The following is a 20728-nucleotide window of genomic DNA, read 5'->3' as shown; positions in this document are numbered from 1 at the left end:
GGTGGCATGCAGGGCACTGCTGGCACAGCCACATGACTTCCAACAATCTGTAGTTTATGCATTTTTCAAGCCAGAGTTTTTCTGTTTTGTTCTACTGCTTTGCTTGTAGCACCAGTGCTGTTTTCTCTCATTTCAAATTCTCTATAATTGACCTAAGCATTTATTCAAAGGACTTGAACCAAACTTACAAACTCTGCATATGCCTGCAGTACCACGCTGTACAAGGAAAGGGGATGGGCTCAACTGAGCCTGAGACAGTGAATAAAGTGAAACAGGATCCCTTTGAGCACGTTCTCTCCCAGTCTCCTGTTCTAGCCTTGTCTTTTCCACCTCTAACAAGCAGCAGCTCATAGGGCACTCCTAGGGCAGATCTGAGGTTGAACTCACTATCAACTCTATTTTCAAGAGCCAACATTAACACGGTAAGATCTAACAAATATATTTGCTAATACCAGAGTTTCTAAGAGAAGAACAACTCCAGTGTCAGCAGAAGTAAACAGGGGCATGTGGCCTTACCTGAGACTGTGCATTGACATTGGCCCGATTTGTAACCAACACTTTGACAACTTCTGCTTGTCCAGCGAGGGATGCTATGTGCAGTGCTGTGTTTCCTTTCTGGAATTACAGACAGGGACACTTGAAAAAAATACAAAACCTGAGCCTGAACACATAACAATACCATCAAGAACATCTTCCACTTTAGAATACAGTATTTCTTGCTGCATACTTCTAATGGGTGTGTTATTCTAGAAGACATGGCATGGACAGAAATCAAAACAGGAATCTACAGTTTGTTCAGTAAATCTCCTCCCTAGCAATCTGTGACATTTACTATCATCTACTATAATTGTTTTTATTAAGCAATTATTGAGACCCCTCCCCAGCAGTGGAAAATGGGCAATTACTGCTGCAGCAGTCTGTAATCACTTGGCCAGCACCTCGTGCCCAGGCCAGCAGTGTGAACAAGGGAACAACCAGACAGGCTTGACTGACCTTTGTGGCTGCATCCACACTGGCACCTCGCTGGATCAGCTCAGAGACAACCTCTACGTGCCCTTCTTTGGAGGCGAGATGGAGAGCATTCAACCCATTCTGGTTTGAAAAAGGGAGGGGAAAAAGAAAAGCAATTAGAAGGATTACCGAGTGATTTCCAGCTTTCCAAGCATACGAGGGGACAAGTTATTACCATCCCACTGAGAGGACTGCTTACAAAAACTAAGGCAAACTTCACAAGAATTAGATTATAAGGACAGAGTAAGAATTAAATCAGGATATACTGGCTCTGGGGTCTCAAATTCTGTGTGCTGTTCCATGATCCAATGCAATACAAATGGAATGAAAGATAAGGTAGCACATTTTCCAAGTGCAAGTGAAATGGTGTCAGGGTAAAGGGTTTAAACAAAATAATAATTTGATAAGATATGTAAACATGGTTCATCAAAAAACATGTAAGTTATCTTTGACATGAAGTGCATATATAATGAGAAATCTGAGAAACAGCAAGAAAGGTATTTATCCAGAAAATTTGACCAAAATATTCTTCAACCTGATTTGAGATGTTGATGTCCACTCCATTTTTTAAGTAGTCAAGAGCCTTTTCCAAGTTGCCAGCTCGAGCTGCTCTCAGGTAACTTGCATTTGTGTCAGACTACAAGAAAAAAGGAGACGTCCCATGAGAAATCACGGCACAGTATAAAAACACATTTCGGTGGCAAAGAAATTATTAATGATACAGCACATAGTATATCCACTTAACTAGACAGGAAAGGATCCCAAACCACCTTCTGAAATGTGGGTCAAACCCTGAGCAGGCAGCAGGAGGCTTGGCTCCACACATGAACATGAATTATGGAGCAGTGTCTCTCACGCAAGGCCAGCAGCCAGGGACACATCTGGCACCCTGTGTGGCACCCAGCCATGGGGAACCTCCCTCAGGACTGGGCTGCAGGGAAACCAACCATGCTGCTCTTCCCCAAGGTGCCACACCACTTCTAATGGCCAAGCTGAACAGACCCTACCAGTACTGTGAGAACTAATCTGAGAGATTAAAAAAACCCTCAAAATACTCAACCTTGAAGGAGTGGGTTGGTGGAATTAAAAATCCCATGGTTCTACAAATGAATGCACTATAAAATTTCACATCTGCTAACATTTTGGTTTACTTTCTCCATTCTCCGGCACATTTTATTGACAATACCTGTTCACTTTCAGTGAAGAAGCCAGAAATTTCTAGGTACAGTGTCATTATATAAACTGCATTTTCCTTTTTTTCAGACCTTGCATTAAAGATAGTTACACAAATCTACTTTATGATGACTTCAGTTTGAATGTAAGGACAGCAGAAATGTTGGTTAAGTCATCACAGAATCACTGAGAGGAAGTCCCATCCCCAGAGGGTTTTAACAAGTTATGCAAATATCCAGGGAGGACAGTTTAGATAATGCTGATCCTGCCTTGGAGCAAATGCAGCAAACTGGGTTAGCTTTCAAGAGGGACAAATCACACAATCTTTGATTTTTATCTGTGCCACAGCTTTCCCTGGCATCTTAGGCAGTCAACATATTTTTTGTGCCCTATTCTAGACTGGTAGAGCAGGAATTGTCTGGGTTCTTTCCCTCTCAGCACCATTTCATCCCAGGCTTACATCATTGCAGCTACCACTGCATTGAGATGTTTTAACATTTTGAAAGAGTGCAACAACTACCTTTAGACTAAACAATAAAGGCAGTTAGTGCTAAGAGAAATACAAACCATCCTGTCACCGAAGCACAGTTACTTATCTGTTCCTCAAATAATTTTCTTTTTTTTTTTTTTAATACCACATTTCTGGATTTGCTATAGAGTTTTCTCCTCTCCTGTCCACACAGCCACTGCAAGCTGGATGTTGTGCTCAAGAATTGCTCCAAGCCCATCAGAAGCCTCCTTTGTGTGCAGGATGAAGCAGTCTCGGGCATAATGACAGCAAAATGATAAGTGGGTAGGAAATTCACTTTTCTCCTCACACCCATACAAGCTACAAGACCATTTTACTGGTACTTGCAATAAAACAAGCTCTCCCCTCTAAGGAGAAAGCCATTACTTATGAACTCCTCATTTTCTCCTGAGTTTTGCACACTTTACATTCCACTTTGCAGTGATAAGTCACCAGCTTACAGCCTTCCCTGCTCTTTATCGTTCTTTTCCAAGCATGCCATGCTGATCATTACAAACCAGCTTCTGCAATGTCCTTCCCAACAGAACAGCCCCCAAATACTGGTGTTCAGTCAGGCTTTCTCAAAAATAAGGTGCCCCTGCAAAGTAAACAGTCATAACTGTAAAGACCACAGGCAAGAAAAGCTGCCTTGAGAGCTGCTTTCATTTGGGAGATCATCCGAGTTGTGCAATGCAGATTATTACAGGAGACAGGTCATATTCTCAGTGCCTAGCAACAGCAGTCACTGGGGTAAAAAAACAGGTCAGCATTTTATCAGCATTACTGAAGGTATGAGGGAGGACTCAATAGAGCGGGAGCCTTTTTGTCAGAGGGCAATGGCATCTCTGTTTGGCACAGTCAGCAGGGGGACCAGAATTAACATCAGCTGTTTACAGCTGCTCTGGCTGGGGAGGGGGAAATCAGATTCCAGCAGGCAGTCACAGCAACACAGCCAGACAAGGAGCACTGCTCCTCTGCAGACACGTCCCAGTCTATTTGCTCAAACAAAATGGAGGGGGAGAGGCAGAAGCAGCAATAAATATTTGATAATCACATTAATCTCTAACTGCAACTTCACTGTGGAACAAGAGCAATGCCTGTGTCTCTTACAGACTTGGGCATGTTTATGGACTTTTGGATTTTTGGACTTAGGGGTTCTGAAGACTTAACAGCTGATAAGTCTTGGGAGCACTCACTAACAGGAGGAAGGATAAAGTTCAGGTCACAGCCCCGGCCTGAGGCCATATAAAAACGTCTCAAACCAAACTATCTCAGGTGCTGCACAAATCCACTCCTGGAATCCCTCAAGCCAACAGCACATCCTCCTTTGCCAGTCATCCCTCAAAACTCACTCCAAAGCAGCCACAAGTGTCCAGCCACACCAGCAGCCAGGCTGCCATCCCTCAGTGGGGCTGGTGAGGTGTTGGGCCCAGCATCCTGCTCACCTGTCAGCCTGCACCAGTAACCCAGCACTGGTTACTGGTCAACTGTTACTGGTTTCCAGTTACCTGAACGCGATGTGAGCCAGTGCGCAAGTGCAGGGGCTGCCTTAGCACACAGGGTGTAACACATCCCTGTGCTCTGAGAAAGGGGAAAACCTTCTTTGTCTGACCTTGGCTGATGCTCCCAAGCCCACAGATGGGGTTAGCTCACCCTTTCTGGGCCACCACCAGGAGCTTTGAGATTTGCACAGAGGGATAACAGACTGAGGGTGTACAATTGAGCAAGAAGTTCAACAGGGTTTCTGGGAGTCCCTCCATCCATTTCCACCTCTACCATCAGCAGAAACAAGCAGTAACATTAGAGAGAAAACAGAGGCAACCTTGTTGGAAACCAAAAGCAGTTTCAGCCTCCCTAAAAGCAGCATTGCCAGCTTCCACTTCCCCTAGAACTAAGGCATTACTTCAGACCTACCCACACAGAGGAGAGACTTGCAAATTTTTTTCTGTCTCACAAAATGTCTTGAGTACCCTTGTTAAGACATGTCACTTCAAAAACCACGAGAACCAATCAACACCCTCTATACAAAATGTAAGGAATTGAGCAAAAACATCAATCCAAAACTTTTACCCAAATTTGTGAACCCAAAATTTCCAAACTTTATATTTATATTTTAAGCCTAAATTTGTTGTTTTTCTTTTTTTTTTTTTTAATACCTCAGTAGAGTAGAAAAATGTTACTTGCTATTGGCACTGTTTTGTTTAAAAAAGAGCCTCTTGGAGTCCCTGCTAGAGCCTGTAAATTGCCCCAGGATTATTACAGACAGAAACAGCACCAGAGCCTAGGCTCAAACCAATGGAGGATTTTAAATACCAAAGAAGTGCAATAATAATGTTAGTAATTATTTATCTGGATTGCCATCATTCCTGGAAGCCCATGTCACAAATTGATAAAGGACTGATATATGATTTGCATTAAAACCACAGCGGGGGGAAAAGGATTTTGAGTTTCCAACCATCACCCAGGACACCCATGTGCTCCTGTCTGTGGGCAATTCTTCTCCATGTGCCCATTCCCACCTTCCACACTAGCTGGCATCTGAAAATAAGAACTCCACACAGACAGAATAGACACAGACACTCTGTCTACAGGACATTCTCCCCCCAGACCTAACAGATTTATCCTTCACTAACTAAACCTCAGCATCCTGAGAACCATTCTGGATGCTTGCGGCCAGTTCAGATCCCTTTCTCTTTTTCTGTAATCAATCCCAATATGAAATGAAGATGAAAACTGGCTTTTGATTCTCCAAGGCCTGGACAAATATGACGAAAACAACAGGCAAGGGACACACATCAAAGCACCCTGAATCTCAGATGCTCTTGCAGTCAGCCACAAAGATTGCAGCCCCTTCCTGTGCAGCCCTTCCCTCCTGGGCTTCCTGTGGCTGCTACCTTTTCAAACTCTACATGCAGATTAAAATTAAAAATCAAGACTTTTTGCAAGTGTTTTAATTCTTGGAGACACAAACTTCAGGTGCTGTGCACAGCATTTAGCTCTGAAATGGCTATTCAGAGAATATTTAGTAAACAGTGAATTTATGGGAGTACCAGTACTGGTGAATGCATAATACCAAGCTTTTTCTTCACAGATGGTATGACTTCTCCCCTCTCTCTCCATACTTCTTGGAAGAAAAAGGGACTGTTTCTAGTTTTAAGAAATGTGAAAACGTGCTCAACTGGCTAAGGAAGGGAGGTTTTATGCAATGTGTATTTATTTTAGATTCATGTATTTCCCTTTAAGGTACACTGCTATAAAAAATCCCTCTCCAATGTACAGCTGGCTGATGAGCTTGCAGACTGCCTGTAGCACACAACAGGTTTTCCAGTCTGGAGCTCATTTTCATCCCAGGGACATCCCAGGAAAGGGCTGAGGCTGAATAAGCTGTGCTGGCAGCAGCACTCCATTTGCCAACTCTTCTTTACCTTATGGTCCCCTGGTCCTGCCACAAGATGAAGGGACCTGAGAACTGTTTCCCCATTTTGAGAAAAAGCTACATGAATTAAAAATATTTCTGTTACAGCCAAGACTAATGCCTAAGCCACTTGGATATTACCTTAAGCCTCCAGAAAATGCTGATGCTGACTCATGCTAGCAAATACATATTTACTCATTTTTCTTTAAGTGCTTCCAGTGAAGTAAGAGATTATTTATCGCGGCTAAAGAGAAAAAACTATTAGCAAATTTTCACTGACTGTCAGTCCAGGGTCTGGCCTGGTTTTTCCATGGGAATAGAGAAGGTCCCTTAAGAAAACAGAGAAACTCTATTATTGAGTGAACCCTCTAAAGTGCAAAGCCATTATTGTTAATGTGCACAGGCCTCCCCCCATACTGGTGGTATTTTATTATGGTCATCTCTCTTTCCTTTGTGTTCTGCTTACAGTGGCCTCTTTTTCAGATCAAAAATCCAGTCTTTTTTTCACATTGGGAGCAGGGTTTTGTTTTTCACTCCATCTTTAACAGTAGCTGTTGTGAAGGGAAACCCCCAGCAGGTTCCCATTGTGCCAGAGCAGGATGCATTCTGGCTTGAGTCCCAACAAAAAGATGCTAACCATGCCTAACATTTGTTGTGGGGAGCGGCAATGACCTCATTTTAAGGGATGAACTTATGTTACTTCCATTTGGAAATGTGCTCAACAAAGAGAGTCTTTGCAGCAGCATGAGGTGACCTGAGGAAATGGATGATAACATTTTAGTTTATTTTGATAAGGGTGGGCTTATTGCAGCCACTGGCATTTTTTTGCAGGATGGCTCAACTTTGATGGGCACTAAGCGTGATCCCAGAAATGGGAGGACCTTGGCATTTCTTAGATTTTGCTCCTATGCTAATTTAGAATTTTCTTCCATGCAATGTGTTACCCCCACTGGGTAAGCAATGAATTTTTATTCCAAATAAACTACAGTGGCCAATTTACAGCAGTGTCTGAACCACATGAAAAAAACCAGCGACATCACTGTCAAGGGGAGCCTCTTCATTCACCCTCCAAGAGGCTCTAATCCCCTGTATCTCTCTGTGGCTACCTTTTAACAATATCACTATTAAACATTGCAATTGTATCCTCTTTATTCGAAAGGGAGCTGATTGCACTGGATGAATGATGTTCTCTGTGCAAACAAGTACTCACACTTTACATACCATGCTACCATATGTGTTTTCTTCTGATAAGGATGTACCAGCCTGGGGCCCACTGCTATCTGCAGTTGTGCTGTTAATTACCCTCCAGAGACTGCTTTTGGGATCACAGCTCTGAACACAACTTCAGGGCAACAGGAAAAGCTCCACTCCCAGAGCCTGACAATTCAGAGGAGTCATCTTTTGGCTAGGAAAGGCCAGCTGTTTTGAATATGATTGCAAAAAGAGAAACAACATAATTACTAATCAAAAACCAAATTAATCCCTCTAATTTTTTGCCCTATCACACAGTTTAATCATCAACTTTCTTTGATCATATTATTGTATTGTGCATGATAAAGCAGCCAAAGATGTGATGCTATTTGCAATGTCCCCATAAAGGCCTCTGTTCCAACTAGGTAACTACAGTATGCTTTCCACAGGTTAAAAACCACACTGCTATTAGGCCATGTGAAACTTTCTTCTGGGTCACACTGATGGGGACTAAACTTCTTGTATTTCTGCAAAATATGCAAGTGAATCTACAACCAACTGCATTTTCAAGTACTGAGGCTCCATCCCTGTACAGTGGTCAATCTTACCATTCTTGTAGAGGAAAATGAAACATTACCTGAAAAATCACGCATCTAAGGAGCTCAAAACAAAAGTGGAAAATGTACTTTAGATGCAAGTCCTTCCTTCTAGAAATCTTTGGCCAAACTAGGAAAACATTCATGCAAACAAGCCTCTTTCCTTACTAGACCACAGGACAAAGTGCAAGTTTAGTATAAACCATTTCAAGATCCCATGGAGCCTTGAAGTCTGTCTTGGCAAAATGCTGAATATGCACCCTGTTCCCTTGAAAAATGAACCACTTGGAGTGGAAGGTGGTTCCAAAGGACCCAGAGCCTGAGCTGTCAAGGCTGGTACATCCAAGAACATTTCACAGCTTCCAATCAGTAAAAAAGGTGTTTGTGACTGCCCTGAACAGCACAGAGAGGTCTAGAGCACATTGTTTGCTAGCAGTGACAAACACCTGCTGGGGAGCTGTGATGCAGCTTTCTCACTGTGAAAGTTGCTTAGACTTTGTGCATGCAGCCTCCTTCACTCAATCCTGTGACTTGTGACACCACCAATCCCACCTGGCTGTCCTCAAATGCCTGAATGCCTGCTTCCCAAGAAAGCTCAAGCACAACATAGAAAGGAGAAACAGTTGTTTTCTGCAAATAGCAAAGGGAGTTGTGATTTCCAAGGCACAGAAGACACAGAGTTACAGCAAATTCTTTCCTAACATCCACATATAGTATCTATAATGTGTTGAACACACCATCCAAGCTGAAAATGCTCCTAAAGATGTCATCTCCACATTATTTACTTGCCAACATAGATAACTCAATAAATACAGAACAACTGAACTGCCATTCTGTACAAAATCATGATCTGACAACCCAACCAAAACCATCTGAGATCAGATCCCCACAGGGACAAAGTTCAGACAGGAGGTGAAGGTCTGCACTATTTCCATATGCTTTGCCAGCTTGCACAGACAAAGTTTTGAGATTTTGAAGCACAGGTTTGGTGTGCCAGCTTCACCTGAAGAACTTATGAAAACTATTACTGGTTTGAATGCATTAAATTAGTAACACCAAAAGCAAGATCGAGGACTACAAAAATCAACGTACATCTGCAAAACACACACAATCCTTCTAAATATGCAAGACCAACAAATTGCAAGAATAATTTTAATGGGAAACAACAAAGTCCATTAAAAGACCATAAAAGTCTTGAATAGTGACTTTTCAGCTATCAGACTGGACTGGATGACAAGACAAATGACAAGGTAAATTGGGACACGTTCTGTTCCAGACCCTAAGACTGGGATAATCCCTGGTTTCACCAGTGAACCACTGTACTCCATTAGAAGTAACAACCAGTGTAAGAACCAGGCCCTTTGTGACCAACTCACACTTACAAGTAATGAAAAGGATCTGATGCATTAAAAGGCAAAAGATTTTGGCATTTCAAATCCAAGATTCATCCTCCAGGCTGAAGGTCTCAGCAGCTAGAAGTTTATTTCAAATTCTGGGAAGAAACTCCTGAATCCATAGTGACTCATCTCTCCCTCTCTTAAGTTTTCCTATCATACATTTACAAGTGAAAAATAAATCACTGGCTTTCATAACTGCTACCACAGTCACAAAGAGCCAGAGAAGGGCTGGATGTGCTTCCAGGGTTTCTTCTCATGTTTATATTCACCTGAAGATAATAACTGTTTCATATGTCAAGCTAGATGAGATGCCATTGATCTCTTCCCTGCTGTTTTCCTCTCAGGGGCTGACTATCCAAAGAGCAAGGAGATAATTTCAGCACATCTCAGGCCCAAGTTTAAAGCCACTTCCATGCTAAAGTCACTTTCTTCAGATTACTGCATGAAAAATATCAGTCAGTCCACCTCCTCTTCTCTTTGTGAATATAATTTTAGAATCAAGACCCAAAAAGGAGAGGAAAAGAGTTCTGCAACTCTTGTCAAAATATTTTGTACACTGCTTTTATTTGTCTATAATTTCAGAGGGTGGGGGGAGGGTTTACAAACCTAAATGAGATAATACCATCGATTTTAGGGGGAGAGATTTTATTGACTATAAAAATATCATGTATATATGCTTCAATCAGATGTGGTGAAGTTAGTAGTAGTAACATGGAGAAAACTCCATGTCAGGGGAAGTGTCATGCACATAAATTTTCCCCAAAATACTGTAGCAAATAAACTATAAAAACTATAGACAAGCTACATAATCTATTAAGAGCTTTCAGTACCATGAATTCATAAGTTTCTACTTAATGCCTACTTTTGGATTCAACTCTCATTCAAAACCAAATTGATTCTGCCTTGGAACTTTGAAATTCTAATTATCATTAAACAAAGATTTTGATGATAACTGGTCAAGCCATTTCAGAGGTGGCAAAAATACATGCAGACACACACCAATTTACACTGAGAGCTTTGCAAACCCCACATATAGTTAAAATCTATGCATTTTTAGGTTTTAAAGGCATCTGAATGGCTAGCTGTCTACTAGAGGTTTAATTTTTGTGGGGGGGAGAGGGGGCATATAGTTTAGGATTCTTACAAGAATTAGAAACATTCATCAGTTTGTGAGTGCCAATGCATAGGTTTCCACAGCAGGGATTATGACCCCTATCAGGAGCAAAGAACCTCTTCCTTTTACACACCTGGACACTTGGTTGGGGGGTTTCTCTCTGGAGAACTCCACATGGCTGATGTGACAGACAGAGAGCCTGAAGGGCCAGTGGAAATTATCTAAAGAGCTTCTGAGTACTAAGAGGATTCAAGATTTGCAAAACAGTCATAAACTTGCTACCAGTAAGTTCTGCATGGGCAGTCAGAGATATTACATAAAGTCTGCCATAGCAGCTCACCTCAGGAGGGCCTGTGACATTTACAGAACCAGCTGCCCTGACACCTCCTTGTGAAATAGATAGACCCTGCTACAAAGGCAAAGAATCAATGAAACCAAGAAACTAAAGTATTCTCTAAACATCCTCCAGGAGCTAAAGACTGACTGAGGTAATTTGGTGGTTCAGGAGGAAAAATACCTACCCAGCACTTCCCAAACTCATGAGGGCAATTTCACACAGGAGAGTCAGCAGTCCCCCAGGGCAGGAGCTGAGCAACCTGCCAGGAAACAATTTGAATCTTGGCCTGGAGATGCCTGAGACCCACTGGGGAATACCATCAGGGATACTTCAGGCTGCGCTGGCTTAGCCACGTCCTTCTGCAGGAGCTGCAATTCCCTGCTGCCCACAACATCCCATAGCTTGTTTTCCACGTGAGGCTGCTGCTGTGGACCCAACCCAGTCACTCCAGGCCCATTTTGTAACCCACCCCACCTCTGTAAACCACAAAGGCAATGCAGAGCAAGCCAGAGCAGGTGCCACACACACTGCAGCCTGTTACTGCTGCAAACACAGAGGAGAACCCTTTCTCCCAGGTGTGGTGCCATGGGATGTGGTCTGCACGGAGCTGTGGGGCTGGGCACAGCCCCAGGAGAGCCACCAGCTCCCCTTCCCCTCCTCTGCCATGATTAAACACTGGCATCCACTGCTGGGAATCTGTGCAGTGGCATGGAAAGCTCTGTCATAGCATTTGTTGGGGCTGTCTGGATGAAATGTGCTCAGTGGCGTGCACAGCGAATGTAAATTAGTTTACAAGTGTTTTGTTCCTCACTCCACACATTCTGGGTTTGAGGATGAGCTCAGATTCCAATAGGAAAAGTGCTTTTTCCAGCCCAAGCACCAAAATCTGTGAGCAAAAATCAGAGCCCTGCATCTGTTATCTAAATTTCAAACTCTAGTTTAAAGCTCAAAAGTCCTGCCCTAGCTTTAAATACAAAAATCTGTTCTAAAGCAGAATGAGGAATCTAAATCCCTGTTGAGGAAAGGGCAGGACCAGCATTTACAGAAACAAACAGGTTGAAAACAGTGACAGTGAGAACAACCTTAGCTGCATGGGATCTTTGGGATCAATGCAGGGAGAAAGAAAACACAGAGTTCAGTTTCATTCTGAAAGTTACCAAATATACAGATAAATCACTGCAGATTGGGTGATGCCATTTTCACATGGTGACTTTTCAGCTGCAGAGCTGAACAAATATTTCTCTAGTTTTCAAAGCCACGGTGCATTAGAAAGCCAGGATTTGGCAGAACCACCGTGAGGAATTGAGTATCTCTGGAGAGACTTCAATTTTTTGAACAAAAATACAAACAGCAGAACTATTTTAATATTTTACCTCACCTTAACCAGATTTGCTAATTTATTTTAATCCAAAAATTATCACTTCCTCTCAGCATCAAAATGAAGTATGTTTGAAAAACACATAACAGTTTAATCAAATGTAATGGTATAACACTAGGGAATTTAAACTTTCCAAACTGGCCAAAAAGACTTTACTCATACTTTAACAGACACAGATTTAGAACTTGTTTTAAGTGCTACCATTAAAGTGAAGATCAGTTTATCACAGAAATAAGCTACAACCAAGCATACCAGCCCTATACAGTGAATGTCCCACAGCATTTGATGATAGAATGGGGTGCTAAAGTATCACCCCTGAAGAACAAATCCACAGCATAAACAAGCAGTGAAATAGAGCTTGTTTCCCTCTTGCCTCTCAAATATGCAGGGCAGCCTAGGTAAGATTTACATAGGGGATGAACACAAAACTTCTCATAAAGGAAAAAAAAACTTATCAGCAAGGAGAAGCTTAAAACATAAATACTCTGCCCCTTCTCCACTGCTAAACCCCAAATAACAGTGCTGCTATACCTTCCCCAAACAACATCCAAATGAACAGAAACAGCAGTTTCTATACAGCTGGTAACAAACCCCTGTAAAGCAAGAGAAAATACCATCCTGGTGCAGCAGAGAGGGGCAGAGCATCCTGCAGACCAGCACATTGCCAACGCCAGGGCCGGGGCAGCGCGACGCGCTCTGCTCGCCCAGCCGTTGCACACAGAGCCTGCAGGGACTGTGCCTGGCGGGGTCTGTGCTGCTGGGCTCATGTGGAGCATCAGCAAAGATGTTTATCACCACGAAAATAGATACCACTGTGCTACAAAAGGCAGGAGAGAGTAAATAAAGTTCTCAGGACTGAACAGGAGAAAGTTTAATCAAGTACTGTAAGATATCTGAATAATAAGCACTTCTTCAAAAAATAACTTCACAAAAAAAAGTATCCCAGTAAATGTTTTCACAGTTTTGAAATTACTGGTGGAAATAAGCTTATGGAAAGAACATCTTCACTACAAAACAACCAGTTTTCAAAGATGTTTTTTAGCAGAGAACAACATCCAGTCCTGTGCTGACAGCAAGCAAACAACAATATACACATTTAAGAGGACTCACTGCAGTATTTTTTTCAGAGCACAAAGCTATTGCTGATGTGGAAATTAGCTAGTAAACAGCTCTGTTCTGGCATCAGTAGCATCTCTAGCTAAAAAAATATTGCCACTAATTGACATTTCCACAAAGCTTGGCACTCATCAGTACTAAAAACACAAATCCACTTTCCTGGGAACCTGTTGTGTTTTTTTTTTAAATTCTGCAGTAGAGTAGCCTAGAGAACTGATTTGGCTTTGTGGTTTTTAACCGATGTGAATCACCCAAGCTATTGAAGACCCTCTGAACCTGGTTCATGGAGTACAGGGATGCCCTTTCACAGCAGCTTCCTCACTTGAGGAATTTTTAAATCCCACAGGGAGCACCTTGAAGGTCACTGGGACTCTCTCAGAGTCAGAGTGGTACGGGTGCCTCCTCACAGATCACTACCAGCACTACAGCTGGCTCCTCTGCAAGGTTAATTCACCTGTGGATTGCCAGGAGAAGAGGCGTGTTATTTGAAAAATACACCTTCAAAGCGCAGATTTTAAACTTTTTTTCTAAACATGCAAGATTGGCTAAAAGACTTCAAGTGTTACAAATATCTGTGTTACTTAAGGCCCTGATCACAGAACACAATGTTACAAAATGTTGTGCAATTTCAATCAGAGTCTTCTACAGAGTGTTCTGAACACAAGGTAGCCACTGGCAAGACGGAGAGAACAAATAATTGCAATATTCTGCCTGCCACCTCAGCCTATACCATAATCCAGCCGTCAGAAAACAAAACACACCAAACAGTCCAAAACGTACCTCTTCCTACATCCAGCTTTGCCTTAAACAATCAAAGACTTAAAACACTAATACAAGAAACTCGATATGCAGATTTCACTCATTTCAGAATCCACAAATGCTTACTTGTTCTGGAAAGCATTCTCCCTCTTCCACTGCCATTTTCTGTGGCCAGATATGAAACCTGATGACTCAATTAGTTAACACTTTGGACACTGCACCATTGCTAAAAATAGCGGCCTCAGGAAGTGCTTTTCTTTTTTTCTTTTTCTTTTTTTTTTTTTAAGGAACTTAGCACGGTCACTTGTTGCACTTCCCTTGGCGATTGAAATGGCAAAGGACAAGGGAAGAGAAGACTGTTAAGTTAGTGACAGAGCGTGTCCCAGGATTCCTGGCTCACTTACCATATTTGCTGCCTCCAATCATTCCCCGTGTATGTAATCATGATCTGTGGAATACCCAAAATAGCTGCAGCATCAGCTGATCAGAAAACCACTGCTGCTTGGAATCACTCATGAAACAAGCTTTTGTCATTCTGCTTATCAGCTCTTTCTAATGCAGACTACTTTGAACTATTTCTAAAGGCAACAATAACATCATTTTACACTCCGTGTGTTTTGAATACCACATACGCCTGCCTCCCACTCCATGGTAATTTTATATTTATTCAGATTTTCTGATGACTAATTATGATAGGTTTGTGCCGCTGGTTCTAGAGGCTATTTTTCTGAACTAAAAGGCTGTTCTCTATGTACTTCAAGTTCCTAAACTAGAGAGATTAAAAGCAACACCAGGGCAAAAGAATTTTGCTTCAGAGGGAAGCCCAGAGAGAGGTTCCTGATTTTAGTAAAGCAGACTTCTCCCTTTTCAATGGAAGCTATCATCAGCAACAGGAATTTTCCTCTTGCTTCCCTACATTAGGAGTGGCTTTAAAGAATGCCCACCTTGTGAGAAAAGGAATACTGGAATATCTTCAATTCACCACAAGCTCCTGCACTGCATTTCCTGTCACACATCTCACCTCACACCTGTGAGCTGGAAACAGATATTCACTGGCACAGGAGAACAGCAAAGTGGAGTAGGAGGAAAATAATCATGGCCTAATATTTTGGTCAGACAAGATGTCAGGCCTAATGTCTCACTTGAGACATGCTGATGAAAGGAAATAAGCTGGATGTAAAACACTATTGGGATAATGTAAATTTTCCAGAAATATATCTCCATGTTTGCATCAACCTGAGCGCAGCCACCAGGGAGGAGCTTTGCACTCTTGAGTTTAAACACCAAATTGTTATCACACCAGTTCTCTATGTAGACATCTCTGTATTCAGAAGGTGCAAAATTTGAGGCCCTGGTGCACCAGCCGTGCACTCAGGTGGACCTGGCTGGAAAACACTTCATTAATATCACTGATGATGATTAACAACTGCCCTGTGTTCCTGCACATTTTGCTGAGGGCATTATAGGATTCATGAGTAAGACCCACTTCTGCCACTGACTAAATACAGAGAAGGCAACAGCTGTCTGCAGGGTGGAGGAGCCTCCCACCTCAATTTAAGTACAAAAGGATGGCCAAGCTGGTTTAAATGAATTTACCTCACTGACATTCCTGCACAGAGCTCCCTGTAGCAGAGGTTTCAACCACTGTCCCAACCACAGCTACCTCAGCAACACCACACAAACCAAAGTATCCTGAATATTCAATTTATAAAACTGAATTTTGGTTTAGCATTACTGTTAGTTTTGAGAGCTGAGAACCGTAATTTCAAAACAATAAATGCAAACATCCCAGTTCTAGAAAGCCAAGATCACAGGGCTATTAATCAGTGTTTAATCAGTTATTAATTTGAATTTTTGTTTCTAACTGGAGAAAAGCTGGCTCTGAATAAAGCCCAGGTACCTAAACAGCTTTCTTCTGCCTTTGTAGAGGTGCTTGAGAACAAGGAGAAAGGAAATATGATAATTTCTATAATAGGATTCAAGGGAATCACGTGAAATTTAAAACTTGCCAAATAGGTCTCTTTTGTAGGTGAAAGGATAAAATGGGGCAGTTTCACAGAAAGTCACAAGTCCCTGCAGAGGACCAAGGCCACTGTGGGGTGGTGCCCCACGCCCCTGGACTGCAGCCTCCTGGCACGGGCTGGTGACACGGAATTTTTGGCAATCCCAAAGCCAAGCTGGCAGAGGAGAAAGAACATTTTTAGGGACAAGGATTCCACAGAGTCTCTGCTGTTCTGCTGGTGGGCCGTGGCCCCTGTTCCTGAGGCAGCCCAGGGCTGTGGCCAGTGCCAGCTTGGTCTGGGTGCCAGCCTGCTCCTCCAGGAGCCCCTGACACTGCTCTCCCCACACTCTGCCTGCTCATTTCCTCTGCCACGGCTGCTCTGCCTTTCCAATCGCTGGCCCTTGGCTTTCTGAGTTCACATCAGTGTGATGACACCAGTGGATGACTGACCCAGGCCACTGCCTATTAACCTCCACAAAACCAGCCTGGTTTAGGCTGTGACATTCCCACAAGAGCAGTTGTCCAATTCTCTCTCCATTAATTTTAAAAGAGCAACGATCAGAATTACAAAAGCAAAGCACAAAGAAAAATTAAAATCTGCCAGCACCAAAAAATCATCTCAGCACATTCACATCCATCAATTCAGCTCTGATTACTGACTGCCATAAATCACAGTGACACTGTATTTTCTTTTTTAACCTTGTGAATCCATTTTAGAGCATTCAGTATGATTTCTCAATGCATACTGTTAACAAAGGGTAGTAGCACACAGGCTCAATACTAATGGCAAAATCAATGTCTTATAGATTTTGGATAAAATTTCCAGGATCCTTTTATTCCTTTGCATCCTGAATTACATGACCTGCAAATTCCTATAGTAATTCTTAGCTTAGGAAAAAGAAAGAGCCTTGGATACAATCATGTAATTAGGAGATACACAAGGAAAAAACCATCCCAACAATCAATCTCCTCCCCTCTAGAAAGAAAAGCAACAAAACCCCTTTACAATCTCATTAAAATGGCAGATTTGGTACAGATGGAGAATTCTTTTAAACAGAATAGTGGAAATGTCCTTTTACATTATCACTACTCTGCTCCCCAGCCAGATGGAGTGCTTATGATTACTGGCTTGGAAGCGACTTGCAAACAAAGCAACACATGGCAGAATTCAGCAGCAAGAAAAACATGGTTTGACATGAGATGCAAAACAAGGTAAATATCTCTCCAAGAAAGGGAAAGGCAGGCTGAAATAGTTTAAACCATAATCTGGAGTTACTGGTCCAGATTTTGCAAGGAGAATTTCTTTTTTTTCCTGTAACTGTAGTGGATGACATTTCAGACAGTTCAGAAAGATGAAGCTCACCAGTGCAGGAGATTTCTATCTCTGTGGTATTTCATAAACCCTTTTCAGAGAGCAAATGGGTGACAGGATCAGTAGAGACGTGTGTTCATGCAGCTTACACCTATGAAGGGTCCCTAGTTTTAAAGATTTTCTTTATCAGAGAAACCAACATTAGAATCCAAGTTATTTATTTATATAAAAATTCCTTTCTAGTCATTAAAATAATGGCAAATGTGTGCCCCAGATGAGACTTTTGAATAGGAGTTCAAGTGCACACCTCTGTGCACATCTAACAGGCTTTTACAAGGCTACTATCAAGACAAAATTTGTTTACATTTACATTACATTTACTCATTTATCCTGTTAACTGTTGAAATTGTGGGCACACAGAATGTGCAGCCACAGGAACAAAATTCAGAGTTATAAAATGCCAAAAGGATCTGTGTGAATTGTGTATGACATTTTTTTTAAATGTCTGCTCAACCACCATCCATCATGTAAATACTATGTTTGCTATATTGCCATTTAAATTATGCCAGCTCAGATCATCTGCTAAAACATCCACAGAATTAGAATTCTACAGCCAGAAGCATATGTTCTCTTTCATTAATGCAAAAAAAATTAAACATAAAATGAGGATAGGAAAACAATACTCCAAACATTAAATAAATTGAAGTCACCAAGCCCCACACTTTCTTCCCCAAAAAATCTGCCATATGCTCCTCTGTAGTCTATTGCTCTTGAATAGAAGGTATCTACCATTTCTGTAAATCCTTTAGTTAACTTTTTTCCTTTACTTTGACAAGGATATCAGCTATCATACAAAATTTATAACAGCAAATTCCATAACTTCTGCTAGAAGATAGTTAAAACTTCTCTTTAAAGGCTTTCCAAAGGAGTGAACAGGAAGCCTGTGGTCCCATCCTATTCTTTAGCAGCACGTAAGACCAAACCTCAAAGACTGAAATGCAATCACTATAAAAGGATAGCCTGCAGTAATTTTTCAGAAGTCTCCAAACCCTTCCAAAAAGTACAGCCCAAAGCTGTGACCTGTGAAATCCAGCCCTTTGCAGGTATTCCAGAAGCCTGTGGAGGGCACAGGGAAGTCCTGCAGTGTTTACTGAGCCAGGATCCCTGGCAGCTCCCCTCACCTCACCCCCAGCACTCCCCAGAGTGTGCCTGTGTTTTCAACCGCAAGGCAAAGGGCTCTTGGGATGAGGGACTAAAATAAATGATACATGCACGGTATGAGTGGCATGCCCACAGCATCTGATCCACAAATCCGCTCCAAGTTCCTTTTTTTAACCCTGCATTGTTCCCTTAAGATATCAGAGTAGAATGCATGTTTCCAGTGGGCCCTCATCAGCTCCAGCTTTCTGAAAGAGCGCTTCTTGCTTCATTTTCATCCATAAGCTGCAGTTTTTGTGCCCAGGTTCTAAAGCAACTTTAACTTCCAGTGACCCTGGGACTAAAACATAACCCTGTCCCTTAGGAACAGGAAAAACTGTGACCAGCTGGAATATAAACTGTTAGCTAAACCCAAAAGAAGGGACCATAAGTCAGTCACAGCTTCCACCACTGAGACTTCAGCAATTTCTCTTCCCCCATCAATGCATTGGCTCAAAATGGAAAAGCATCTTCCACTTGTATTGTGGAGAAGTGGGATTTTGCAAAACCCCTGCCACAGTATCACAGAAACCCCACAATTGCCTTGGTAAGTATTATCTTAACCTCTATTTTCACAAAGATAATACTTACCAAGGCAACTTCTTGCTGTCAAGACCACTCTACACTCTTCAGATCATAAAGAGCTAAAAAGAGCAGCAGAGCCTCATGATATCATCCTGTAAGCACCAGGAGAGGAAGCTTCAGTGAAGCCAGCCAAAAGCCCATGCCTTTATTAAGGTTTCTTTCCCTGCCACTGGTCGCCCTAGAGGACACCCATGTCATTGATTTGCTCTGGAAGGCACCTTTGGAGAACACCGAGGTAATAAAGCTGCAAACTGGAGGAAGTGTTTACATAAGCATCGTGATGTCACATGATTGACTCCTGAGCAAATTGACTTGACACCATCATGCTTGAAAAATAACCAGTAAAAGCCAATTAGGAAGGCAGAAAACAAAAGGCAGAGACTCCAGGCAGGCCTGTGTTTAGTCCAACTACAAACCTCACATGAACTCTCCTGGAGAGGAGGGGAAGAGCAAGGGCAAAGATCTATATATGGAAAGTACAAGGAGACACAGCATCAGATCTTCCTATGTCATCTTGAAACATTGCTGATGTTTGCAATTTCTCTGCTGATTAATCAGATGGCTTGTTGCATGCCATGCATCTTGTTCCAAGTCCTACTGAAAAATGGGATTTTGTACAAATTGAATGCAGCAGCTGCCTTGCTCCTTCTCGGAGATACCTCACTGATGCATAGGATTCCAAAAAGTAGAGATTCCTTGGATATGAACAGCAGGCCTCAGCATTTTCACTAAATATAGAACTTCTATTTGTTAACAGAATATAATTCTGGTGCACTTCCGAAATTGGTAGTTGTTGATTGGTCTCCATAGGCATGTGAACACATAGGTATATAAAAATCACATGCAAATCTTATTATTTCACCACAGCACAGGAGAAAAATTAACAGCTCAGAAATAATTTTTTCATTTTTTTAAAGAATATTAAAAAAAAAAACCCTAGTTGAAAGTGTTAGAGGAAAGTTATATAAAATCTACCATCCATTTGTATATGGCATCCGTGTGACAAGAAGTTGGCTCAGGCTCACTCTTTGTCTGGATCGTATTTCTAGCAATTTTCAATATTCCATGACTGCCAGAAGCAAAGAATTAATCATTAAGATTCATGGTGACAACAGCAAAGTATTTCATCGTGAAGTTGAGTTAAGCACCAGAAATGTGACTGCTGCCAAATTAGTCCTTCCAAACACTCCCTCTCTCTGTTGTCTCTTTTAGGCTTATTCAGAACATAACCATGATATGAAGCCACCAAACTGCCAGATGGCTTCAAAATGCTCAGACATGACTTCTGCATAGAAAAAGAAATTTCTATCATGTAATATGTTCCAAAACCAGCAGTTTTTGGGACTCTGACAAATTGACTCGCTGCAAGACCTTGGCCAAAAACCCCACAATTAAGATATTTGACTATTCACCTTGATTCTGTTCCTTCCTCAAGGACCTTTTAAGGAACAATTCAAATGAAAACAAAAGGAGGCTTAAAAGAAAAATACAGTAAGAACAGACAAATGTATCCACTCAGCACAGGCACATGTCCGTTGCCCTGGGAAATGAGCACAGCTCTCACTTAGTGTCTAAGTTACACTTCTAGATGGACTAGGGCAGTACTCAATGAAAAGAAAAATGGAAACACTAAAGTA

General features: G+C 41.9%; 1 protein-coding gene across 30 annotated transcripts in view; it reads right to left on the bottom strand.

The window, feature by feature from the left end:
- ANK3 (ankyrin 3) overlaps positions 1-20728 on the bottom strand; it is a 284745-nt gene that overhangs the window by 134396 nt on the left and 129621 nt on the right. For all 30 annotated transcript variants that reach the window (XM_031060737.1, XM_031060730.1, XM_031060744.1 and 27 more), the window contains exons 2-4: positions 1547-1648; positions 994-1092; positions 517-615 (exon numbers count right to left, since the gene is read on the bottom strand). In XM_031060737.1, coding sequence (XP_030916597.1) covers positions 517-615; positions 994-1092; positions 1547-1648 — 300 coding nt within the window. The remainder of the gene's footprint in view (positions 1-516; positions 616-993; positions 1093-1546; positions 1649-20728) is intronic.

This window comes from Geospiza fortis, unplaced genomic scaffold, assembly GCF_000277835.1.
Source record: "Geospiza fortis unplaced genomic scaffold, GeoFor_1.0 scaffold92, whole genome shotgun sequence".
Taxonomy (NCBI): Eukaryota; Metazoa; Chordata; class Aves; order Passeriformes; family Thraupidae; genus Geospiza; species Geospiza fortis.
Note: the sequence above shows the minus strand (reverse complement) of the source record. Positions and strands in the feature narration are given on the sequence as shown.